The 27,751-nt window shown below is 38.0% G+C and overlaps 1 protein-coding gene across 1 annotated transcript in view; it reads left to right on the top strand.

Moving 5' to 3' along the window:
- The first annotated feature begins 2,767 nt into the window (after positions 1 to 2,767).
- The window catches only part of adgrd2 (adhesion G protein-coupled receptor D2), a 37,817-nt gene continuing 12,833 nt past the window's right edge, over positions 2,768 to 27,751 (top strand). Inside the window, exons 1-20 of the mRNA XM_059336528.1 lie at positions 2,768 to 2,955; positions 3,040 to 3,130; positions 3,364 to 3,421; positions 3,601 to 3,840; positions 3,932 to 4,561; positions 8,692 to 8,814; positions 9,853 to 9,947; positions 10,450 to 10,740; positions 11,951 to 12,062; positions 12,776 to 12,910; positions 13,267 to 13,375; positions 14,281 to 14,386; positions 14,468 to 14,523; positions 14,721 to 14,847; positions 14,962 to 15,065; positions 15,281 to 15,383; positions 17,250 to 17,403; positions 19,140 to 19,273; positions 21,193 to 21,308; positions 25,126 to 25,246. Coding sequence (XP_059192511.1) covers positions 3,086 to 3,130; positions 3,364 to 3,421; positions 3,601 to 3,840; positions 3,932 to 4,561; positions 8,692 to 8,814; positions 9,853 to 9,947; positions 10,450 to 10,740; positions 11,951 to 12,062; positions 12,776 to 12,910; positions 13,267 to 13,375; positions 14,281 to 14,386; positions 14,468 to 14,523; positions 14,721 to 14,847; positions 14,962 to 15,065; positions 15,281 to 15,383; positions 17,250 to 17,403; positions 19,140 to 19,273; positions 21,193 to 21,308; positions 25,126 to 25,246 — 2,859 coding nt within the window. The 5' untranslated portion in view covers positions 2,768 to 2,955; positions 3,040 to 3,085. The remainder of the gene's footprint in view (positions 2,956 to 3,039; positions 3,131 to 3,363; positions 3,422 to 3,600; positions 3,841 to 3,931; positions 4,562 to 8,691; positions 8,815 to 9,852; positions 9,948 to 10,449; positions 10,741 to 11,950; positions 12,063 to 12,775; positions 12,911 to 13,266; positions 13,376 to 14,280; positions 14,387 to 14,467; positions 14,524 to 14,720; positions 14,848 to 14,961; positions 15,066 to 15,280; positions 15,384 to 17,249; positions 17,404 to 19,139; positions 19,274 to 21,192; positions 21,309 to 25,125; positions 25,247 to 27,751) is intronic.

Genomic DNA, 27,751 nt, shown 5'->3' with positions numbered 1-27,751 from the left:
ACAATTTTTCTCAAACCTAAAGAAAGTAGTTTTATCCTTCGCCACAGATGTGACAACACAGAAAATGCTAAAATGCTCAAATGCCAATATAATTAATCTATTCAATTCAAACTGAGAATTGTGACTCCAAATATAACAAATCTCATCACTATTGGTGATAATGTTCAACATGTCTTTAGGTTTCCAAACAATCCACAGAACAGCAAAGTTTTTGTTCAGTTGGAAGTCATTCTAAAGAGATTCAGTGTGTTCTGCGGATTTTCCAAAGTCACAAGGACAGATGTTGCTGCTTAATTTCTTTGTTGCAACTTTCACATGCAACAAGCACGAAAAAACAAAATTTAATCAATCTCTATTGTATTGGAGCAAAGGCAAGAAATCTCAGATGAATATCTCAAAACCTTGAACAGCTATGAGCTATGAAACCTTAACCTTAAACATTTTTAATAAACTTTTTAAGAACATAAATCCCTGGTTGCACTTGCAGAAACCTTCCTGGATCTCTTGTTTCTTACCCATTTCTCTTCACTGCAGAAACTTTAAGCACGGAAGGAGAAAGAAAGAGAAAGTTGTTGTTCAGTTAGATGAACGGACGACAGAAGAAGAGGGCATGTGGGAGAGTGATATCCAGGAGTCTCAGTCTGGAGGAGCCTTTGTTTGTATGGGCTCTTGTCCAGTTTTTCACACTGAGAGTGGATACCTGGGTGGAATACCAATGGCTGGCATTGTCTCAGTCTGCCTTTCTCTGGATCACTGTAATGTGTGCATTAGAGATGTAAAGGCTTTACTCCGGTAGTCTTACTCTCAAGTACATCAGTCTGTCTGCGTGAGTCTGTCCATACAGTCGTTTGTAAAGCCACTATAGGCAAGATGGCTATGTGTAAGGATTATACAAAGTGTGATAACTCAAGTTAGTACTGAATTCTACACAGGGATATCGTTAGGGCGATTTTTGCTCTTTGTACATTTTACTCACTGCGACCTTGTATTTCCCTGCAACATATAAAATATATAAGTCTTGCAGCTCTATGGAATCACTATTCATGGCAAGTGGGAACAACTCAAAAGGGTATTTTGTGCAGTATAACTGTTATAATGCCATACAAAAAGAAAAATTGCAAGTTGAATTTCTCTGATGTTTTATTTTGTTTTAAATTTGAAAAAAAAATCTATATACAGTCATGGAAAAAAAATACTAGACCGCCCTTGTCTTCCCCTGCTTTCTTATTCAGTTCAATGCCTGGTACAACTAAAGGTTCATTTGTTTGGACAAATATAATGATAACAACAAAAATAGCTGATAAGAGTTTAATTTAAGAGCTGATGTCTAGCCATTTTCCATTTTTCTTGATAATGATTTTGGTTATTATCAAGAAAACCATCAACTTTAACTTTCAACCTTCTGTCCTCTCCTCTCTGCTCTTTGTAAACAGCCTGCAGTTCTGTCTGATTTTTAATTAATATTAAATGTACCATTTGTCTCAGCAAAATCATGGCTTCCCAGTTGTGCCGAGGAGCGCAGAATTTGATTTATTTATTTTTGGTGACATTTTAAATGAGACATAGAAAAAAAGTGATTTTCAAGAAAATTTCACAATTTTAAGCTTCATTTTGGTGACTTTTTCTAACGGAAACATTTGTTACCGATCACGGTTGGGAAAGTTCAAACCCTGACAATATTGCAAGTTGCTTTCTATGATAAATGGTGTATTTCTGGCTTTTTTGTTGTTGTCAGAAAACGTATCTTATAACCTAATGATGGGGGTTCAGAGGGTTAAAAAGATGTCAGAAAGAAGATGTGACAAGTTGTACACAAGCTCAGCAAAATGTATGGGTAAATGAAGGTGAACAGTAAAATTAATATTAAAAAATACTAAAACTGACGATAGACTTGCTAGCTAGCAAATGTGTACTGTAGCAATGCCTGAAGATTTGATGATGGAATTTGATAGTTAATTTTTTGGTAAGAAATGTAAATTGGAATGTTACATTCAATCATTATTACCGCCTTATTACAGCCCTTGCTTGCTATGTGACCCTCACCTTGTGATTCACAGTGAACTGGACTAGAGTTATACCTTCTTAAATCAAAAAAATCTCATCATAATAATGTTATGTTCATGTAAACATTAGTGATAGAAAGTAAGTGATTTGACTAAAAAGGTGTCATCATATCAGTAGGATATAGTGCTTGTCTCACCTTAGCTTCTTTGTCTTTTGCTCAAATCTCGACCTGGGATTCCATGTTAAATCTGTGGCCTGCACAACTACTAAGTCAATAATCTGTTTGTCAGCAATTGTCCATGAAGAGCACATGGCAGGTGTATTGTGAGTGCGGATATATTTTATGTCAAAAGGCATACAAAACCTTTAAAGTACGTTGGACAAAACCAACAAATTAATTCCATCCAGACAAATTTTATGGTTTACAGTACACTCACTACATGAGTAGAACTAATCTTTTTTTGACTATGAAGTACAGCAAAAAAAACATGTTCTAATTAGCTTGAGTAGAGTCCTATAGAACGCATAAAGAGGGGCTATGTAGTAAAAATGCCTGCTGCTCTTGATGAACTCTCTGTGCCAAATGCTTGACACTGCTTGCGTAAGTAGGGTTCTTTTAAAAAATTGTGGCATTTGCATGACAAAGGCAGATGGCTTCAGGGTACTAAGGAGGGAGGGAGGGGTTGGGGTCTCTGAAGGGAGGCAGGAGACAGACTGGGACTCTTGGACAGACACACTGGGATCGCTGGCTGTTTCCCAGTCTAGTCAGAAGACCAGAAACTCTGCCGGGTATGCTGAATATTGAAGCTGAGGTTGGATCATACCACACATGGAGCTTGTTCCCAGATTACTAAAAGAGACTTTCTGCTGCTCTAGAGGAATATGGGGAGAGTACAACAATGAATCTGGACATTCACTACAGAATTTTTGAAAACTACCTTTTGAAAAGAGGTACACTAATAAGGTCTTGTATTTACTTTATGACATTTTTTTAATTGAAATACATCCTGATCCAGCGGAAATATTATTTTCTAGGTTAAGTCAACAGTTTACTTCAGTTGAAGACTACACTGGATTAGAGATGACTGGAGCCCTGCATACTGGACTCATACTCTTCTTATTTGTGGTAATAACCATTCTATACTATGTAAATTAACAAGAGCCATGCAAATAGTTACGTTCCTACTTGTATTAAGAATGAGTTGTTTTATTTTAAGATGGTATTCTTACTTTGGAATATTTTAATACAACAATGGTAACTGAAAAACATACATTAACCATCTATTCCAAATGTTGCTGCTTACAAGTAAATCTGCATAGCAACTGTTAAAAAAGTAAACTTGACTTTTTCTCCTGTAGGTGGTGTGTGAGAGTGAGCCAACACATAGTGGGCCAGACAGAGTGGGGGATTCACATGGTGAGACTATTAATCACTTTTAGTGGCCATTTAGTTTCCAGCAGTTTCAATTCATAGTACTGGCTTGTCTTGTCGATCCACTCCATACATTAAACAAGTAATTAAATATGTATTTGATTGATTCTTCACTATTTTTCATTCATTCCTGTTGTAACTGTCTCCTTTGTATGACTCTCAAGAACAATCCAGACTGGTGCATCTAACCTCTCACTGGGCATTCCAGCTGGTTAATGACTCCATGGCCTTCTCCAGGGCTGACAGATTCTGCAGAGGCCAGTTTAGCTATCTTGCGACTGTGGAACAGTTAGAGAATGAGGAGGGAGCCTTGGAGCTGCTTCAGCAGACTGGACATCACTCACCTATCTGGGTCAGGGATCCCAGCAAACCAACCTCCAAGCCTTTGGCCCTCTCCAAACAGTGTGAGTGTCATCTTCTTTTTAGTGTCAATCAGTGGATCTACAAATTAGTAAAGTTATTAAGTACAATCAATGACCTCTTCTTCTTGTTTAGATTTACAGTTCTCAGCTCTGAACTTTCCGAAGGAATCACGTGAGGGATTTGCACGTGTCAGCATGTCCTTTCCCCCCCTGTCATCTGTCAGTGTGTGTGTTCGAGTTCAGTGGAACCCAGAGTGGAATGAGGTGTCCACCATCTTCTCCTATGCTGCACCTGTCTTTACCAATGAGTTCCAGCTGAGAGGCCAAATGGACAAGCAGGGACGCATCCTCCTGGCGCTTATCATCCATGGAAAACATCTGCCCTATAAGGCATCCTTTCCCAATGATGGACTTTGGCATCACATCTGTGTCATGTGGCACCAGAGCAGCACCCACTGGGCTATCTATGTGGATGGGGACAGGAAGGACTCAGGCTCAGGCACAGACACTTCCAGGAATATCTATGGTGATGGGATACTGATTCTGGGTCAAGACCAAGATTCATTTGGAGGGAATTTCACAGAACCCTTTATTGGAAATATCACTGACTTGAATGTTTGGAATATGTCTCTGGAAACAAGGCATATCCGTGCCCTCAATGCATGTTCACCAGTGAACAAGGATGTGCTTTTCAGTTGGAATCTTGACCACCTTACCAGCCATCCAGTCGTCAAAGAGGTGGAGGTCCTTCTGTTTTGCCCAGGTAAGATCACCTTCTGTATACGTTGAGTGCTTTTTTGGGGCATTTTCTTCAAGTAAGCATTTCATCATGGGTAACCAGGACTGATAATAACTAATATCTCTGTAGGTGAGGGTCAGGACGTCCTGTAAGTGACTGTTCAGACCTAATACAACCCTTTTTTTAAATAATGCAATAGGCTTAGTTAAAGGGTGTGTTTCAGGATTCATGCTGTGTGGAGAAAGTTGAATGAGGTTCAACTGTTTTGGCACTGGCACTGCAATTTCCAGTGTAAAACCAACGGTCAATGCTGTTATTCTCAACCCCTGTAACTGCTTGTGCCAAAGTAGGTTTTTTTAGAGCCTGTTCTTTCACCCCAACCTAGTCAAGTGATTTCATAATGCAAAGTTAACTGCTTCCTGAGGTCCCCATACATGTAGATACCCAACATGAACTGGAACCAAAGCAAAGTAGTGGTGGGTCAATTGTGAACGTTTCATTCACTTTGAGCTAATCTTTTATATGGGGAATAATGAGTAGTCTCAGTCAGTGATTTGTTCATTTTTACGCAGTATGTTCCCTCGTCACATGGCAATTGCACAACCTCAGTGAGGACAGGAAACAGAAATGGTTAGTTCATGACTCAACTATGTGTCCTCAAGTTTGAGTGTCCCATTCATTTGACACATGAGAGGCAGCTCAGGGCTGTGGACCCAGCAGTACGCACAGTGTTTCGTTCATGACCAATGATTCATACTGATCGGCCTTTTATTCTTTTGTCACGTCACAGCTACCTAGTCACTGGGGAGGAGCTTAAAGATTTGTTCATGATGCATAACAATGCTGCAACGATCAGCATCTCAGTGGTCCCAGTACTGTGGTGCCTCCTTGCACCTCCTTGGTTTGGTGCACATGGTGCAGTGTTTTAGAGCCTGTTCTTTTTTTACATTGCCCTCAACAGGGCTACGGTGCCTTGAACCAAATTACTTTTAAAAGATTAGTTCAGTTAACCATCCGAGAATCAGTGATCCGAGTCAGTAAAAAGACTTGACAGAGTTGGAATGACAATGTTTCGTATTATCCAGTTTACTACCAAGTTGAACTTTAAACTAATGTATCTGCCATAGCTGAACCTACAGTTTTCCTGAGAATGAAATTTTAAGATTGAAAAAATCTAACTTTTTCCCCCCGCAAACTGTTCTCATTTCATTCATGGATGTATAAAGAGAACTGGATATACAGCATCCACATTTTCTTCTGTAGGCCAAGTGCATGGGATTCTTTCGGCAGCTAAATTCCGGTTTAGTTCTCTGCTAACCTGAATGTGAGTAAATTGTTTTTATTGTGTTGCTGTTGTAGACTTTCCAAATGTAATTGGACAGAATAGATCAAATTAGTGATAGTGAAACGAGCCATTTTGTAGATGTTGTGACTCTCTGATTTTTTACTTGGATTTGCAGACGTCTCTTTCCCAATGTAAGTCTATGGGGAAAAGCCTTTTTGATGTTGTAAGTCATTCTGCCCTGAAAGTAGTTTATCCCAGATATGGTGAAACACGGCTTGGATGACTTTTGGCTCTTTCAAACACTGCAGGGTTAAAATGATAAGACGATAAGGCATTTCACATGTAGGTATGCATAAATGCCTCAACCACAAAACGTTTATTTTGTTTAAAAAGGCCGTTGAGTGATACTAGTCTATGGAAGTCACTATGTGGCCGTCTGATTACAACCATTTCACAACCAAATATTGTTGTTGTGTGTTTTTTAAAAAGACAAGACACATGCATTTTCCCTTTTCTTTACTTCTTTTATTGGGCTCACCAAATCCCTAACACTCTCAGCTTTTGAATGATTTGAATTTTGGCATTTCCTAGACTGTTTGGGGACAGTATGTAGAAATATTTAAATACAATATTTTTTCCTTCAAGTGTATGTTAGCAGCATAAAGTGGGCATATATGTAAAGGAGAGACTTGAGGGTATCCATAGAGGGTCTGACTGGACCATTATTGGAAGTGGAAATATCACCAACTGGTTGCCCACCTCACTACGGTGCAGTTTTTGGCTTCACACAGGGACAACATGACCAATGTTTGCCTGGTCGTAAGGTATTGTATAGTATTTCATTGTATGAATGACATCAATGTGCACACCATATAACCTTGCTGCCTTGTTAGCCAGGTCACCATTGAAAAATATATTTTGAAAAAAATTACCAAGCTGTCCATTCAACAAGCTGTCTCTGAGATTGTACAAGCTTTTATCCATTCCTTGATAGTCACTGAAGTAAATAATTACAAAATGCTGGCAGATGTTTTCTCAATCTTTAGGACTAAAGAAAACAAAATATTACTGTGCTCACCAACCCTATTTATCTTTCACAGAGCATCATCATCAAAAAAATTAGTACTGTTTTGTGCATCATATTATGTGCTCTTGGAGTTCCTTTCTGACCTCTGACCTTACCATTTAATGAACATGTTAATATTGCAATATGTGTGTTCTTACCTGCTTTCTTCATATTTTATCATTCTATTAACAGTAAATGTCCATATTTTGAGCATTGATTTTCATTTATAGTATTCTCTATGGGACAGCTAATTTCATGTTTAACTATTCCAACTTGGAATCTTGTGTCTGATGCCAGATTGGTAAAGGTGACATCTCTTATCCAGAGAGTGCTCTAAAGTGAGTCATTCGGGGGTGAATTCCTCTGCAAAGAGGCCTGTAACCAAGACAGTGTGAAACTGAACAGTCAGAAAAAAGAGACATCTCTATAAGCACATTAGTAGGGTTTTTCGACTGGGAGCCAGAGCCTGGCCAGTGCTCATGTGGTTCGCAGTTAGTTCAACCTGCGAACCAGCTCTGAACCTGTTTGCCTTTCCACAGGCTCTAGAGCCACATCATTGTGTCACTGCTCATGTCTGTATATGTCTCTGCCCTCTCAGCAAGTATAATAACAATGGCAGACTACGTGCCTCTACAACCCATATGTGCTGCTCATCTTCATCACTATGGATGCCGAATACGTTCTTATTAACACTGAGCGTAAGATGTTAATGTTGGACTTTGTTGTAAGCTAACGCTAGCCTGCTATCCCGTTTCAATCACAATACAGTTAAATAAATCAAATAAATGAATGATACACATTCTAGTTGGTCTCTTTCAACGGCACCGAGTTGGTCTTGGTCTTGGTCTTGCTAGCATGCTAACACTAAAACGATATTGATCGCTGGCTAATGTTAGCATGCTATGATCCACTGCCAACCTTGGCACGCTGGCGCCAGCCCGTATCAGTCACATTGCAGTTAAACAATTCAAATAAATGAATGATACACGTTTTAGTTGGTCTCTTTCAATGGCAACAAGTTAGTCTTGTTGGTCAGATAGCCCCATCCCCAGCCCCTGATGTAGTGGTTCACGGTTCAAGACCAGCAGAGAGTTGGTGTTGCTGTGGAACCCGTTTTCCCGGCCGGGAGCCGGCTCCTTGGCAGCGGACCGTTCAAAATTTGGGCACTGGCCGGGAACCCTTATGGGGAAAAACCCTGTAAGATGACTGCTAACTTATTGGGCTGTGAAAGTGAGTCAGACACAGGGAGAGAAGGATGGATGGAGGGGATTCCCACAGCTCCAACAGTGCGGGGGAAGCTTGGGGAAGAGCTTCATGCAGTGGTGAATAATAACTCCCCCAATGTCTGAGTTTCCTTGCATCTAATAAGATTCATGCAGTCAAGTTTTTTTAAACAACAATTGCCAAAATGACGTTGTACCTTTAAATCAAATCTCATATTTACATCTTCCATTGTTTTACAGTACTATGCAAAAGCCGTAGGCAGGTGTGAAAAAATACAGTAAAATAAGAATGCTTTCAAAAAATATAAATGTTAATAGTTTATTTTTTATCAATTAACAAAATGCAATGTGAGTGAACAGAAGAAAAATCGAAATCAAATCAATATTTGGTGTGACCATCCTTTGCCTTCAAACCAGCATCAATTCTTCTAGGCATTTTTTCACACCTGCCTAAGACTTTTGCACAGTAATGTATTTTTAGACATATTTTACTTACTTTTACGTACATAAATACTTTTTAGACATATTCCAGCTGAGTCAGTCTTATTGTTTGTCACTGTTTGTATGGATGTGTGAGCAGCAGTGCACCAGCAGATGGAGCTGCAAGGCTGCAGGATGCTGCAGAGCTGGTCAGATCAGCTCCCACTGTTCGGCTTGACAGACTGCTCTGATGCACTGCCCTTCATCTGCAGGAGCAGCAGAGGTGAGCCATTGTCCAAACAGATCAGGGTTTCTTTTATAATGAATATGAACAATTGTATACAAGTGGTTATGGTGACTGGATGTATTGACTCTAAGGTAGCTTCTGCACATTATGGTGCAGCCTGCTTAAAGTGATGGGTTGATAAGACAAAAACTGCATAAGATCTCAAGCATTCACTTCATTTCATGAATTACTACCCAAGCCCCTAGCCAGTACTTTAGACATTCTGATTCCAAATACCCTAAATGCAAACCTAGCCCCCACATAAATTGTTGACTGGATTCTTTTTTTAAGTCTTCTAAATATTTTTTATTGAATTTAATAAGTTTATTGTATTTTTTTTCAATGATCTGTTTATCTGATGCATTCTTTCTGTCTTCCTTTTGTTGTTTGCGTATAGGTATTCAAAGTTAAATATATGCAATCTGAATATATAGTTAAGCAACAGCATTAACTTTCACTTGTAATCAGTTGTAGTTGCTGATTACTTTTCTTTGATCTCTGAAACATAATGCTTGTTTCTCCCTTCCTTTTCAAAATCCTGTTTTTGTCCCACAAGTTTGTTTCAGGTTCACTTATCAATTTAAAAGTTATCCTCTTACCAGGTCACCTACAGTCATCGCTGTCCACTCACAGCAATGAGCTTAGTCAGCAGTGTTTGTGCATGTTGTCCCTGTTCTCCCTGGATTTTGCCTCTCAGGCTACATACAACAATCCTACTAGCCGCACACTAAACAATATCCAAATATAAAAAAGGGTAGTCCAAACTATGTTTTTACTGTTGAAAAGTGCTACTGACTGATTACATTAAGAGTGCGAATGTATTAATATATATTATATACAATATTTGTCTGCCATTACTAAATTATAGCCTTAGAGCCTTAGGTGAGGTATTTCCCCATGTTAACAGGGAGGCCAGAGGCCACGCTCTGATGGGAGTTCAGTGTTCACTGTTTCAGCTGAAGGATGAGTTTTTTGAGCAGCAGAGCATCCTGCCATTACATCATCTAACACTTATGTCACATTTCTTTGGCACAGAGCGTTACCTGAAGATGAAGCAGATGACTGATTCCCAGAACTCCCAGCCCACTGCTTTTATGAACCACCTGATGAAGTACTCTAACAAAACTCAGGTACCCCATACGTCTTCTTTTAACACAACTTCCCTTCTCCCAATTCTTTAAAAATGTCATTTTTAACAAGACATCTTCTAAAGCTTTTTGCTATAAAAATACTTAGTCTGTTATCCGCACCTAATATAAAGTTAACACTTGAATCAAGTCAGAGAGAGTGTGGAAAATGACATTTTAGTTTAGGCCTACACCATTCTGCATTGTCAAAAAATTAATTTGTGAGACAACATGTATTTTCATGAGTGTGCAATAGGTTTCTATACGCTGAAGCCAGTACCATTAGTTTGCTTAACAGCTTAATGTTCTGTGCTGATATAAATAGCTAATTTTCATGTCAAATTTCTTATCTCCCAACCTTTTTAAAAATAATCATTGCAGTCAATTCAAGGTAACATAGTTTGTAATAAAAATGACTAAAAAGCAGAGGTTTTTGGAATTTATATATGATGTTGTAAAATAAAAGATGTCTGTTCAACCTAGTGTCTGTATCTCCAACCCCCAGGAAGTGTTGGGGCAGCAGCCATCAGAGCTGAGCAGCCTGGCGCAGGCATCTGCCCTGCTCGACATTTCTGTCCAGGCGCTGGAGGACACACAGCAGGAGGGACTGCAGCCAACAGACATGGTGTCCCTTATCCAGCTGCTGTCTCTAACTGCTGACGTCCCCACACAGCCACTTCCTGATGCCACCAACCACAGCCAGGACACCATCCAGGAGATTAGCCAGCACTTCATCAGTGTGGCTGACAGCATCATCAGTGAAGACAACGCCCTCAAGTGGCAATCTATCAAAGAGGTAGCACATATATTGCATCAATGCATCGTCTTATTTGTTCTCTGGCCCTATGCATGAGTGGCTCCTCACTATAACTGTATCTACAGCTGTAGATTTTCAAATCTGTGCAGTATGTATATTAAATTTACAGTAGGCTTTAAACACATTCAGGAAGGAATCAATTCTTATAATTCTTCCAGAAGAATAAGGGAATATCAGTACATTTAGGAGACAATACTCTACTTTAAAGGGTCATTAATCCCAATTTAAGAATCTGTAAAGGAATAGATTTAGAAACTATTGAAGTGCTGCAAATTATCATTGCAGCTGTCAAATGAAAATTATATGATCTATGATAGATAGATAGATAGATAGATAGATAGATAGATAAATAGATAGATAGATAGATAGATAGATAGATAGATAGATAGATAGATAGATAGATAGATAGATAGATAGATAGATGCTATTTCTGCACCAAGGCACTAGAGGGCAGTGTGCTTCTGTACATACACTAGTATAACAGCTTATCATCAGCGCACCGGAATGATGAAGTTACCACAGGAATAGTAAAACAGAGCTGACAAATGCTATAGCAGCCTCCATATGTCTTAATGAATACATAGCTAAATCATACAATTTTTACATTCTGAATATCTGTTCAAAAAGAGAATTCAGGAAGGAACCCAAACTCTAACCCAATTCACACTTAGTCCATTGTGTTCTCTCCAAATTCGACTACAAAGTCTTTTTTGTCACTTCTGCATCTGTACTACTGATGTGTGCAACTTGATGAGGTTACCTTATGACAAGTGTTGTGTTTCTCTTAGCGCTTGGCTCCCTTCCCCCCAGGCCTCTCAGTGCTCCAAGGCCACCTCAGCCCAGACTCAATGGATAAGCAGCACTCTGAAAAACTGTACTCATCCACAAACCTCCCTCGCTCTGCTCTCAGCTCTGTCTCCAAGGCTCAGCTCTTAGATGGGCATAATGAATTCAGAAGGAGGGGTTTGAAAACAGACAATGAAAAATTCACAATTGTACCCATCATTATAGGCCAATCCATTGAACTGTATGTGCCCTCTTCAGCCAAACTGTGTATAGACGCTGGCAAACAGTTAACAGTGCTGAAAGTAATTTCTCATTGTGCGGCATTTGAATGGTCATTTTGAAATGTAGCGGATTATGAGTGAGTGTTGCTGCTGCTGATCAGCCGGTGTTCTGTGTGTTTTAGGTGGTAAACGGCCCGATGGATGTTGTCAAAAGTATTGACCGGATGGTGACCAGCCTGAGCCCCCGCTTGATGGCAGAGACTGATCACCTGACCATTCACAGACCCAATATCAGTTAGTCACACACACTCACACACACACACACACACACACACACATAAACATACACTGAGATATATAAACACAAAACAAAAGTAGCAAAGGTATTTTGATACAAAGTGATGTAACATTGAAACCAGGTCTGGGTCCATCATGAAGGTCCTTTGAAAATCTGGCAGCACTGAAGATTCCAGATTTTAGTTTATGAAAACTGCCATTTACATCTAATGAAGCAGAATTTGAGGGGGGAAAGTATGAATATTTTAATCCAATATATCCCTTCTAAACTTCTCAAAATTTTCTTTAAAGATGTCCAGTTTATCGTGCCTTGGCATTGTTCATAAGGACGTAAAAAGAAAAATCTCAAGTACATTCCTGAGATAAAATAAAGTACTGACTTCTTAAAACCGAGCTGTAATATCCTAAAGTTGCCATGGTAACACTGTTCCAGCTCAGATTAATCAATCTTGATTGAAAATAAAGCCATTAGTTATTATTTTGATAGTTTGGTTATAAATTATAAATGTCTGAAACTTTTGGTCTTATTTTGATATATTGCAGATATAAAAATATTTCTTTGCTTTTTTGTTTGTTTTTACACATTTTTATTTACAAAGATTCACAGTAAAAAAAAACATTCAGAATAAAAATGGATTCATGACTGGACTGATAAAACATCGAGAAAAAAAAATTGGACAGTAGCAACTTTTTCCCCTCGTCTTTTTCAGAAGTGGAAGTGCAGCAGCAGAGGCTGCAGGAAGGACCCAGAGGATCGAGCTTCTGTGGGCCTGAGACAGAGAAACACATCAACCGAGACTGTATATCAGTTCCACATCAGATGATACAGGATCTCCATAACAACGGTAGGAAAATGCCACAAGAACCAATCAGCTTCCTCCACTTCCACTTAAAGCAGTCACTTATTCTGACTTATCTATCACAATGATGAGTGTTTGCAAAGAGAGAAGACGCATTTTATTAACCTAAGTCTTGCAAGTGAACGACAAACTTGTGAATGTGTTGCATGCATTCACCTTCTTACACTCCCAAGGTCTTGCAGTGAAGTGCAGATGGAGGCACATTGTTGGGTTTTGAAACAACCATTCATCTTAAACAATAACTGATCTTAAATGAACTACTTTTCCCTTAGTACTGATTTATTTGGCTGCCTGTTGCAGGCTAAAGAAAGACTCATCTTGCTGTTGTGTTGAATGTGCAGGCTTCCATAAACTCACGTTGGTCAACACGTGGTACGGATCTCTGCGGCCTCTTTTCAATCCTGAGGACAACATCACCATGGTTCCTACCGTCACTGATGGCAGCCAGAGGTAACATACAAGCACAAGTGGAGCTAGAAATGAACACTTTTTCTTTTTCTTCTGTACCATCACCACTTGTGTCATATTTAGCATAAATATAGCATGTTTTCCAAGCCAGCTATTGCAGTACAGCCTGCAAATGAATTGTGGGATACTGAATAAATAATATTTTAATGCTGAAAAGTGTTTTTGTCCACCACAATAATAATCACGACACATTTTTGATGTTGTCAAGAATCAGACACTAGCCTAAATGTAACGGGACTACACGGACTTTCTTAAGGTTAAATTCATCTCCTTACATATTTTAATCACAGTAAAAGACACCAGATGCTTTATAGCTCCATTCCATTTCGCTGTGCCAGTAAGTCATGCAAATAAATATGATGCAGGTATAAATAATTATATTAGTTCTACCTAAAGAACTACGTTTTATCTTGTAGGATAAAGGTATCGACCTACATAACAGACTTAACACTAAGTGACTCTTTGGTACAGCGTCTGGACAGAGCTAAAGTAGAGATGATTTTCTAATTGTTAACTACTTAAAATATGATATATTTTTTATATGAATTACATTTTGTCTCATTATATGCATCTGAAAAGTAGTGGATAGTTTATTTTGGTTCCCTTTACCTTTTCTTCGGCTACCGGAAAAAAGCTAGTAATTTACATTTGAAACTGCATATTTGCTCGAATGTTAGCAAGACAGTAGGAAAATAACATATAACATACATGAAACTCAAACAACCTCAAAGACTGTTTTCATGAGGATATTAGGGAACCTTCTGCTAATGCAACACTAAACCCAGAGTCAGTGTGTTAAGAAATGTGTTTTTAAAGAAGTACTTGCTCACTTTTTTCATTTCTCTTTGTGTCTTTGTGATAATGTATGAATTTGTGTACAAAACAAGGTATCTGGGCACCGTCCTGGGCTCTTCTGTCATATCCACCACAGTGCTGGGTGACAACCAGCCAGTCAGCACAGCAGTTCGCTTCCAGCTCCGGCACAGAGTACAGGTTAGCAAATCTCTCAAATCTCCGCCCTTTTATCTTAATTTAATAATATCATATTCATGATATATTCTATATTCATTACAGAATCCCACTGGTACTGTGTATGATCCAGTGTGCGCCTTCTGGGATTTTGATCTTACGTGAGTACAGATGAACGCTTTCAAAAAGCGTGGGCAATTTGGAGGTCTTGTGTTTCTCAATAATACCACAGATATCTTACTTTCATCAAAAGAATGTGATACATTGCTGCAACATCTTAGGATAGAAGAATATTTTCATTCTTGTCATTCCTCTGTTTATGCAGATATGTAAGTATGTGTTGTTTGTGTCTAACTAGTCCGGAGTCTGGTGGGTGGTGGAATACCAAAGGCTGTGATGTAGTGTCCAAACAATATGGTTACACTGTGTGCTACTGCAACCACACCACAAATTTTGCACTGCTGCTGCAGGTTTATGAAGCCCAGGTAACACTGCTGTCTCCAATTATCACTGTGTATTGTATGCTTTCATTGACAGTATCTGCTGCTATTTACAGCTCATGCACCATATGTGTGTCTGTGTATGTGTGTCTGTGTCAGAGGAGCCCAGAGAACGAAAAAGCTCTGCAGGTGCTGACGTTCATCGGCTGTGGAGTGTCTCTGTGTGGCCTCCTCTTCACCTTCATCCTCTTCATCGCTGTGGGGTGAGTCACAAACACCACAGAGTGCACTCTGTGAAGCGCAGAGGGTGAAAAGCATTTCATAAAACCCTCCCAGATTCACCTCAATAAATGGAAGAAAAAAAACAGCACCACCACAGTGAAACATTTTTGAAAAATCCTGAGACCTACTGTGATATCTTCACTCAAATATTGTATTCTGTGTGTGTGTGTGTGTGTGTGTGTGCGTGTGTGTGCAGTGTCCCCAAATCAGACCGTACGACCGTCCATAAGAACCTGATTGTTGCTCTGGGCATCGCTGAGCTGTTGTTGATGTGCAGTGACTTGGTGTCAGCCAATGAGGTGAGACTGCACTTATGACATGTATATAGTTTATTACAGTAGATGTAATAAAAACTAATCATATTAATTAAAAAAACATTTCTACATTCTTCACTAAATAAATATATTCTCTAGACAATCACATTTTTCAGCCACAGTACAGAACACAATACAAGATATAACTGGAGGGTTAATATACAGTACACACTTGCTGTTTGGTTCACTCTTCACTCTTCCTCTCAGCCTTGTTTTTGGCAGAACAGAACCTGTAGTTCTGTAATTGTTTTGGACTATTTTGGCCTACTTGTACTTAACTTACACATTTGAATTACATGCTACTGTATACTTGTACTCCACTACATTTTGGGTACAAATATTGATGATGAGTCAATGCAAAACTGTCTGAAAAATGAAGCACATGAACACACCACCCAGCTGCAGAATATTCTAAATATTGCAGCCAGCCACACTTGCTGCTTGGTGTGTTTTTCTAAATAAGCTTAGCCTTTATCATCTTTAATATTAAAGTGATGAACACATTAATGCATCAATAATTATAATGAAATATAATATAGAAGACTCTGAAATTGGCATTTTTTTTGCAAAATGAGTACTTTTTCTTTTGGTATGTTAATAATACATTGATGCTAATCATTTTTATGCCCAAAGCCTTATGAAGTCAGTTTGTCCATCTGTCTATCCGTCCCATTGTCAATAGCACAATATCTCAAGAAACACTTCAGATCTTCAGATCTGGCACAAATGTCCACTGAAACATTAAGATAAGCTATTTAGATTTTGGAGGTCAAAGGTCAGGGTCACTGTAACCTCAAAAAATACATTGGCCATAATTCACAAACACAAACACAAACATGCAATAGGATAAAATGGTGAAGAGATATTTTATATTCAAAAGGTCCAATGTTCAACTTCACTGTGTTTCACTTCCTCAATATATATATATATATATATATATATATATATATATATATATATGTCATTGTTCTGTTTGTTACTCCATACTTCTATGGAGTATATGCCTACATGCATAATATCTACACTGCAAAAAAGGGCATGTTGAACACTTAAAATAAGAAATTAATTCTTAAAACAAGATAAATTATTTAACACTTCTAAATCTATGTTTTTTTTTATTTTGGTAAGAACCAAATAATTTGCAGTGTAGACACATAAATGTATGTAGTCTAAAATGACATGATTGTACAGCTGCAGTTAGGCAGTGGATGTGCTTGTGATTCACACGGTTCGGTTCTTGAGTATTTGTAGGTGCAGCTGTGGCTCAGGAGGTAGAGCGGTCACTCACTCATTGGATCATCCACTCAGCCGTTCGATCCTTGGCCCTTGCATTCCACATGTTGAAGTGTCTTTGGCCAAGATTCTGAATATGTCTTACACCCAATTTTTGATTGGTTACCATGCAAGGCGCCACTTTATCACTTATCCTGATGCGCCTATCCTCATCAGGATAAGTGATAAATATTCACATGCACAATGTATGAAAGGGTGAATGCTGGCTTGTGTTGTAAAGCACTTGAGTGGTCTACTAGAAAAGCGGTGTATAAATGCAGTCCATTTACCATATGAACCTGCTGCCAAAGGTCAATGCTGACGTCATGTTAGTAATGTAATTAAACTCAAACCATGATTTTTATCTCAAACTAACCAATTCAATCAAATAGTATCTTGTGAACACAGTTAATTTTGAACAGACAGTGCATGCATGATGCCTGATTTCTCAGGACAGAGTTGAGCATTTTTGTTCCATTAATGATGAGTTACTGACTTTCCATCCAAAGCATATACAGTAATGTAGTTCACACTGTGGCACAGTCCATCAAGCATATTTGTTTATTTTAAATCTTGTAGGCAACATGTTTCGTGGTGACTGCACTACTCCACCTCTTCTTCATGGCCTCCTTCTCCTGGATGCTGGTGGAGGGCCTGCTGCTCTGGAGCAAAGTTGTGTCTGTCAACATCAGTGAGGACCGCAGGATGAAGCTCTACTACATCATTGGCTGGGGTAAACTGTCATCTCCCTGCATGACTTATAAAGTTAGGGTTAAATTTATGACTTGGTTACTTGAACATTTGGTTGGAAACTGCATAAATTAAAGTAATTATCACATGGTTTTAGCTAACTAATTGTGATCTACCAGCTAGTAAACCAAAATAAGTCAAATGAAAGAACACATTTTCCACCTGATCCTTTACCGCACACTATTATCCTGTATTATGACATCATTACAACAGCTCCCATCCCTGGGGATTTTTCCAAATTACCTAATAAAGTTGTAATTTTAATAAGACATTTTATTACCTATTGATGACAAGAAACAGTTAATTAAACCACAACCATGATCTTATAATTATGTTGCAATCTAAAACACCAAGGTTAATAAGTAAATGTAAAAGGGTCTTATAATCTCAGCCTTTATGTCAAATATATTTACAAAATTTGTTTTTAATTTAAGATCTAATATTTCTATAAATCTATTAAAAAAGATGCTTATAGACAACTAAATCACACTGCAATGGATTTGTTAATGGGCTGACTGTGACTTTATACAGTTAATCAGTGTGGCCTTTAGAACTTTCTTTTGTCAGAAATCTGTTATGCGGCATTTTTTTTTATACTTTAAAAAACCCTGAAACCTAATAACAATTGAACATTTAGTTTATTTTTGATATTCCAAGCAAACATTCCCACTACTAATTTTTTGTCTTTGTTGTTGTTTCTTCTCGGGTCAATCAAGATCAAGAACAACAATAAGCACAGGAGAAGCTTTTAGTAGAATGTAAAACAAAAAAATTAAATAAATGTTTCTGCCTCTAAAGTGCTACTGCACAGTTTGTTGAAGGCATGGCAAAAATCTCAGTAAGTACTATATTAACTATTCATAGTTAATGTGTGTTTAGCCCTCCCTGATGACCTGACTTGTGAAGTGTACTGAGAGTGGAATTTACTTTTGCCTGGAGGAATGGGCATGTTGCTGTCTGCACTCTCTCAGACAGCTGATAGAGAGGTCATGTGGGGACACAGAGGGTGAGGGGGGCACAGTCAGGCACATCACCTGGAAATAATAATAATAATTTAAAAAAAAAACATGGGGACAAACAATTTTGCAGTGACCCCATGACCTTTTCTGTAGCATTAACAAGGCCACAACTTGCAGTTATGCAGAAGAAACTCAAATCTAACTGGAGATGAACCCTTTCAATTTATAAAACACCATTCCTCTTGCATCATCCTCTGGACCAAATCTCACTTTACAAACACATTTTCTTATAATCACCAGGAAGATTATCATGGGATTTGCTACCTTCAGGGCGTCTTTGCAGTTTGTTACAAGAAAATGGAGCTGCTTGGGTGGATTTAGACTTTTGGGCTTTGTGTCCAATCTTACAATGCTTTATTAACTTATATCAATGTCTGAATGAACATTATGTGGTGGTGTGATGTTATGTTATGCTGTACAGCAACCTTATCCTAGTTTTTAAACATCCTGCAGCTGCTTCTGTTCATGTTCTCAAATCCATCTGCAAGTGTGTGTTATGTTGCTGAGAACAGTCTGTGAATAAGTACAGCAAACATTCATATTAAAGTGTTTCGCAGCTCTCATATGCAGATGTGCTGAATGTTCCCCTTCAGACTAAATACGGAGAATGGAACAGACTAAATATGTATTTAAACATTGGTATCCTTTTGTTGTTATGGCACTAACACAGTTTATTTTCTTTTATCATATTGTTTTTCAGGACTACCTGTTCTAATAGTTGGTGTAACATTGGCAGTATCAATGGATGATTACAAGGCAGATGATCACTGCTGGCTTAATGTGAAAACAGACACGATCTGGGCCTTTGTGGGACCTGTTATATTTGTCTTGGCGGTATGTAATTTAATAGTGTGTGTGTGTGTGTGTGTGTGTGTGTGTGTGTGTGTGTGCGTGTTTATTTATGGATCCTTTTAAAAAACCTTTTGTCTGGGAATTACTCTTTAAATCTAGAAAACCTTGACATTGTTTTGTGTTGAGAGTTGGACTGTGTCTATAATTCCAATTAAAAATGTTTAAAATTTGAATATTTCATAAGTTTAAAGAAGGAAGAGGAAAGCAAGATGTAATTTATTTAATCATTAGTACATGTATACAGTGACAGCATGCACTGTAGAAGTTCAATGTGATTGAGTTTATTTTTCAGATCTTTATTAACAACGAGAGAAATACCGACAAAGAAAAATGTCAGTTACAGTAACTGTAGATTAATATATATAAATAAAATAATAAGGCACATAGGGTATCAGGTGCTTACTTTTATAATATTCTGGAGTTTCTGATAATAGATTTTTAAAGTGTAGCAGAGTGCGTTCACATTTCTTATTTGAAATCAACTCTAAGGACTCTATATAAAATTTAAATTCTATTGTAAAAACACTAAAGTTAGGCAGGGATTTGGAAAACTTCATCTTGTGGATGTGAAACTTACCCATCAGAAGCATAAGATTTGTTATAAAGCATACTGTTTTGTTATTAGATTCAAATTTTGAGATAACATCAAATAATATTAAATTATGGGCTGTCCAGTCTTATCGAGTATGAAGTTTTCCACATCCCTCCAAAATATAGATGACAATGGGCAAACATAAAATAAATGTAAAGTTGTCTCTGGCACATCTCCACAAAAAGTGCACATTTCGCCTACATCAGCAAACCTGGAAATTAATTTATTACATGGGTAAATATTATGCAAAATTTTAAAATGAACTTCTCTGATCTTATTTAAGAGACAGAATTGGAAGGGACACAACCATGCTCTACGCCAGTTATTCTGTTCAATTGTGAATCCAATGTGACTGAGTTTTTGACCCACAGTTGACCAGTTTTACTGTGGGGCCAAGCAGGGGCCAGTGTTTAATCAGAGGGGCACATTAAAAAACAGCAAAGATGATATTTAAGCATTCAAAACCTTTATTTTAGCTTATGTAAAAATTATATAAGACATTTAATTATATTTGGAAGATACAAATACATTGATTGAAACAATGAGACTTACCAACAATAACAACTATTTTTGTACGACAATTACATTTCCCATTTTCATGCACAAATACTTTTTTTTATTTTGAAAGCGCAGTACAGTGAGAATAATGTTTTATATATATATATATATATATATATATATATATATATATATATATATATATATATATATACACACAAGCTTTTATTGCACAATTAAACTATTATACAATGTACACTTTCTGGGTTCCTTTTGTGTACAATGAGGTATTGTTTGAACAAAAAATAGGTTAGAATTGTTCCATCTCTCATCTTTACAAATTGATCATTTTATTATTTATTTGACACAGGGGCCACAGCAGGGGCCAAGGGCTTCTTCACAGGGGCAGTGGCCCCTGTGTAGAACCGCCAATGTGCTAGCCAAACATGGATAAAAAAACAAGCAATTTTAAAAGTAGTTTTTAAAAATAGTGGCTGTAAATATGTTTTATGATGAAAGAATTGCATTTAACATTTTTGTTCTAAGGGAAGACAGTGCTAACCACTGCTCCACCATGCTGCCGAAAGGTAAGATGACACCAAGCAACGCAGAAGATTCAAGCTTCCAGATGACTGAGCTTCTGTATTTCCCTGATATATATTTTGTCTGTATTGTATTTTGATTTGCTGCAGCCTGAGGACGAGGGTAAATGTGCCCTCCTCTACATGTGAGCTTAAGGCCAAGTGCTATTGCAGCGGCACGTCTCATGTTTGCTGGAGGCCATGTTGATGCCGTTGTCCTCTGCCTGCAGGTCAATGCAGTCGTGCTGTGTCGGGTTGTCATGGTGACTGTTTCCAGTGCTCGTCGTCGTGCTAAGATGCTCAGTCCAAGCTCAGCATCAAAGATGCAGACCTTTGACCTCACCTGGTGAGATACAATGGCTCCTCTATCCCTCTCTGTCACTCTTTCTCTCTCTCTCTCCTCCGTCATTCTGTGCGCTCTCTTTCATGGGTCTTTTTCTCTCATGCGCCCACTCTCTCTCACTCTCTGTCCCTCTCACACATGCTTTGGTTGAGCCAGTCAATAGAAACAGTGTGAGAGATTTGGAGTTTAGGTTTGGGAGTCTGCTGTGGGAGTTGTAAGAGCTTATCAGCTTAACACCTGGTCCCAACACAACTGTGTGTGTGCTTGTGTTGCATGTGTGTGCATGTGTTTTTTTTTATCTTCTTTCCTTCATTCAGCCATAATTCGCACAATAATCCCACTTTTCATTCATTCAGTTATTTTATAAATCATGTCACGTTATAGCATCTATCTGGTAGTGTTTAGTTCTTCTAGACAATTAACAAAATGATCAGTGTCACAACAGTGAAGTAATGTTCACAGTTTGAGGGATTTTTTGTAGAACATATACATCCCATTCTTTGTTTTTTGTTTTTTTTATGTTTTTTTTGTTTTTTTTTACCACATCCTACAAAATGCTGCTAGTTTTATGATTTCTTATCAAGTTAAAGAAAAGGACTGGACATGTGTTCCTTAATGTTAACAAATCCATGAAAATAATCAAACCAATAATTTTCTTTCATCAAATGCTACAAACAGCAGGAAATATTAGTTTATTGGTTGACATTTGGTTCTCTAGTGAGTATTTCTGGCAGCAGACAATTAGTGTGTGAGGAATTGGACAAAATAAACAACAGTGTGGCTCATTTTTTTGGGACAAAATTTGAGCTCTATGGCACAAAGTAAGAAGCTATATAGGCATGATACACACACAACCCTTGTTAGTAGATGCATTCAGTGATAGTCTCGATTTGTTGCGAATAAGAGAAAATATAGAACATCACCGGACTTATCCTTCACATAAGCCAGGATGTAAAGAGACATATGTATTTGTATGTAAAATTTGTATTTTCTATGACAACTACTCAGCTTCAACTTTTAATCCATACTGTATTATTGCCAGTCAGAGGCTGAGCTGTGAACATAATTTCCCCTTTTCATTGTGGCAGGTCTGTCTATGTTGCCATGGTTATAGGGTGATAGTACAAACATAGTAATTCTAGTAATTCTGCCATAGTATAGTTATGTTTGCAAACAAACAATATTCCTATCCCAATTTCTAGCCAAAGATGATAACTGTGGTGCAGATTACTTCGTTTCATTGACATACATACGTAGATGATGCATCTCTGGCAAAACATGTAAATATGCATTGACATCCACGGCTCATCCACAGCATTTGTTAGTGTTTGTCCATGGAGCTATTGGAACAAGTATTTAGGGAAGAGATGCTTATTTTGAATTTTTAAATTTAATTCTGTGAGCACCACAAATAAAACTCAATTCACCTTCGTTCTATTTGAGTGGAGGCAGAAATCTCAGAGACAGATGTTTCCAAACCTGGAAAAAGACATCCAATACAATCCAGGTGATCATTGATCCACCATGTCAATACACATGTAGATAAACATTTAAATATTGTACTTATTATAGGATTACATGTTTGGTTTGGTTTAGTTTATTGGTTTAGTTGACAGGGACCATGTACAGAACTGGTTCTATTCCAGAGTTAGCTGAAAAGCTAATTTGCATCTGTGGTCCCTGGGCAGAGAGTTAAAAAAAGGACAGTGAACACATACTAGACATTACAGACAATTTCAGAAACAAGACAACAACAGCATCTGCAACATTACAAAGTAAACATCACACAAAATACATAAATACATTTGATGTTCTATATACAAGGATCAATGATCGCATGATTGATTATCCTTCAGCCATGTTTTTTTCAGAGATTTTCCAAAACTGTTAAGACTTCCACAGTCTGTAATATGGAGCAGAATTGAGTTCCATTTTCCTATTGCTTGGAATAAGAAGGCTGATTATCCAAAAGAGATCTTCTCAAATTTGGTGGAACAATCACTTCCCATTGAAGTCCTGGATACCTTTACATTGTCCCTGCAGAATGACACACATTGCTTGAGTGGTGGTGGTGGTGCAGGGTCATGAATCAAAATATGTAAGAAGATTATAAAACATCAATGTGCAGTTTGTATTAGAGGCATTTTCCTTCAGTCTTTTGAGTACTAATGAGGTTAAAAGTAGGCCAGTACAGTAGAATTAGAAGGTATCAGTAATATGTACTACAGCTGAGGGGAGACTTGGATCTTCTCACATCTTCTCACATCTTTTCACATTCAGGTAAAAAATCCTTGAACCCAACATGCAGCAGAAAGGCCCAAACCAGCAAATCGATGGGTTTGAACTGCACGATTATGGCCAAAATGATAATCACGATTATTTTAATCAATATTGTAATCACGATTATTATTAGAGATCGCCAAGTGAACACCAAGTGTGAACGCAGAGCTAACTGTTAGCCTCTTAGCAATTTGCACACTGGACGCTAAGGGGTTAACATCCCCTCCGGCTCTGCAGCTGGGAAAGACTGCTGTAGGAGGACTGTGCCGTTTCTCCAAAAGTCTCCAATAACACCAGAAAAAGTCGCTGGATTTGTCGCCAGTCGTTTTTTTGAAAAATAGTCGCTAAGGTGGTCTGAAAAGTCGCTAAATATAGCAACAAAGTTGCTAAGTTGGCAACACTGCTTCGCCGACTTTTATAAATGGCGTGTTGTTGTGGCGTTGAGTACTACGTCACATCCTGTTTAGCAATCTATCCAATCAGCAACCAGGCTTTTTCAGGGGAGAAAAATGGCCCCGCCCTCTGGTGGTTGGTGGACTACTGGTGTAGAAAGTGCTTGATTAGACATGCAGGAGAGCAGCATTTTAAAATGGAAATATCACCGACGATCAGGTTAATTTAATCGTGGCGGCCGAAATTGTGATCACGATTAAAATTCGATTTATTATTCAGCCCTAGTTTGAACCTCTTTGCTGTGAGGCTACATTGCAAACCACTGTGCCACGGTGCTACCAACACATGAGATAACACAGATGAGTCCAAACAACATAGATTCAAGCCTGCACATGAAGATTAAGCTTCTGCACTTCCTTTCTATAGTTCCTGTAGATTCAATACTGATTTTGTTTTGGCACATTTGTCTATTATTGATGGAAATGCCACAGTGCCAACCCCCTTGCACTCTTGTGTCTCTTTTTTACCTCAAAAATGAACTGAAAGTAGATGTCTGTGCCAGCTCTAGAGTGTTACATGAATTCAGGAGATTAGAGGGAAAACGACTTTCAAAAATAAAAGGGATGAGAGGGAAGTGAGTGCCGGCTTTGTCCTTGCAGACGCAGTGCAGTCTGAAAACTCAATCTCTTTACCCAGGTGCAGCAGTGTGGCAACAATAGTGGTTTGAACAAAGGCAACCTTTACTGCCTTGCCCCATGAAATGGTTATTGGCCGTTAAAGCACCAGGATCACTTAAAAAGGATGACAAAAGAACAGGAGTAGGAATGTGGTAGGCGGTAAAATCTATAGCTGTGCAGAGATGTTTGATGAGGATTCGAGATGGAAATATTCATCAAAATACCTTGAAAACTGCACTTTGCTGACAGCTCTGTTGGCTTATACTCTTGTTTGTAACGTGTGACAAAGATAAGGTATACAATAACACTGGTACTGGTAAATCAAAAGGTGCCAAAGCATGACGTTTTGTTTCATTGGTCTGTTGGACCTCATTCTCATGCATCTGTATTTTAAAGTATGTATGAGTAATTCATGCACACTCTATGTGCATTTATTAAATCACATATGTGTATTCTGTGTATGTTTTCAGGGCTGTGACCCGTCCAGTTCTCATCCTGCTACCAGTGCTCGGTCTGACCTGGCTGTGTGGAGTTCTGGTCCATCTTTCTGTAGTACTAGCCTATGTCTTCATCGCTCTCAATGCTCTCCAGGTAAAAAAAAAAAAAACACTCACTGCTCTTATCATATGGTTTTGTGCTGCAGCAGCTGTTTCACTACCTGCTCAGCAGCCAACATGGTCTCACAGGAATCTGTGAAATAGCTACGGATTTGCTTAACTCAAAATCCGCGGAATAGCCACGGAATCACTCAAATTTCCGTGAAACTGACACGGATTTCACTACAATGCAAGTTTATGACAGTCAAAACCCGTGGCTATTCCAACATACAAAGTGATTATGTACATTCACTGAGTGAATATTTAGAAAATAAAACATATATTTCTCGCTAGAAATGTGATCAAAATCCATTTTTATGCAGAAACTAAGTCAAAATATTGATTTTTTCACAAAAAATGGGAGAACTGTCCTCCATGTTTTTTGTTCTGACCGCCGGGACCTTAAAAGTCACGTGACTTGGAACAAACCAATAGGAAAAAATATCCATGGAATAGCCACGGGATATGACTGTCATGAACTTGCAATGTAACGAAATCCGTGTCAGAGTGATTCCATGGCTATTCCACGGATTTTTAGTTAAGCGAATCCGTGGCTATTTCACGGATTCCTGTGAGACCAAGTTCCAAACACAGCAGGCAGACAGAGTTACAAACCAACATAGTGGAGCATTCAGAAAAAGACAGATATTTTTTTCTCTGCAGTTGGTAGAGACCAAGCGCAGAGCTAAAAGTCCGAGAAAATTGGACTTATATTCATCAAGTGGCCAGAAACATGGCTTCAAATGAATGATAATGTTGCTGGATCTGTAAATTTGACAATACCAATGTTGCTGTCCCGAAGTGGTAAAAAAAATATATATATCATGACAGGTTTAAGTATGATACAAGAAAAATCAATCTCATCATGATGACTCCTTCATTGTAAACTTATTAAAGCCATAATGTTAGAAAATTTGGTACTGTCCAAATTGTTAACAATAAGCTGTGACAGACATCATTGCTCACCATGACACAACACAGATCTGACATGGGAACGAGAAGTTTAATATATCCAAAGCAACAAATAATAGACCATTTAAAATTAATTTGTATTATATATTTTTAATGTATTTTTGTTTACTGTTTACACCAGTAAAATATATTTTCAAACAAAAACTGCATTTAGAAATGAAGCAATTAACATTACTAAATATAATGTTTGGACACTTTTGGAATGTTTGTTTTGCAGCTGGCATTTCCTCCCCTCCAGTCAACTCTGACTGGACTTGTGTTGTTTTTATCATGAAGCTCTGTAGCTCTGACTAACTTATGGTATTCCACCTGACAGAAAAGTGTACACAGGTATGGGTTTTCAATTGGCTGACCAGGAAAACAACTGCACTGACTTTCACTTATATGGGCTCCATTTTTCTTTAGACAAAAACATATATATTCAGAATAGTCTGAAAGTAGTTATAATCACACAAGCATTGTATACACTGTATTTTTTACTATCATTTTCTGATTTTAAACAGGTGTTCATTCACTTTAAATGAAAAATATTTCTTGGCTGTTTATCTTCCTTTACACATAGCGACTTGCCAGAAATGAGAACCTATAGTTGGCCTGTGTGTGTGTGTGTGTGTGTGTGTGTGTGTGTGTGTGTGTGTGTGTGTTCTTGTATTTCCTACATAGTGAGGACTGGAACACGTTTCCCCAACAGAGTGAGGACATTTTTGCAAAGTGAGGACATTTCGGCCAGTCCTCACTTCTTTAAAGGCTTTTTTTTTTAAGACTTTGTTTTAGGGTTCGGGTTACAAAAAAAATGATAATTATCTGACACTGTATTTTGTGGTTACAAAACTAACTAAAATTATAGTGAAAATGTCCTTCGTTTTCATCTTTGTCAACTTTTTTCATACATAATGAAGATGGATAAGACAAAGGAAATAAATGCAACATTTACTGTGACCTCTTTTAATCTCCCACCCAACAAATACCCCATTACAGAAAACTAAAACTAATAAAAACTAAACTGAAACTAAAGCATTTCAAAAACTAAAAACTAAATTAAAAATTACTGAATTTGAAAACAAAAATTCACAACAAAATTAAAACTAAAACTAATGAAAAATCCAAAACTATTATAACTTTGGTAGGGAATTCACTGTTCCAATGAGGGTCCTCACAAAGATAGAAGTACAAGAATGTGTGTGTGTGTGTGTGTGTGTGTGTGTGTGTGTGTCGTGCGTGCGTGTGCGTGTGCATGTGTCATACCTTTGTATTGTGTGTTTGTGTGTTCATTGCTCTGTGTTGTATATGTTAATGCTGAACGTTTTTGCACATATGTAATGTCTTTATCTGCTCATCTTTTTTTTTGTATTTGTAACTTATACACTAGAACTGTGACTCTATGCATGCACCTTTATGTGTGTGTGTTTTCTGTGTGTGTGTGTGTGTGTGAGGGGGGCGACTCTTTGAACAGCAGGTCATATCACATCTACCTTCAGCTCTCCTCCCCTGATAACACAGCAGTAACTTCCTCTCCCAGGCACTCTTC

This window comes from Centropristis striata, chromosome 7, assembly GCF_030273125.1.
Source record: "Centropristis striata isolate RG_2023a ecotype Rhode Island chromosome 7, C.striata_1.0, whole genome shotgun sequence".
Taxonomy (NCBI): Eukaryota; Metazoa; Chordata; class Actinopteri; order Perciformes; family Serranidae; genus Centropristis; species Centropristis striata.
This window is presented reverse-complemented; position numbering and strand designations above follow the sequence as displayed.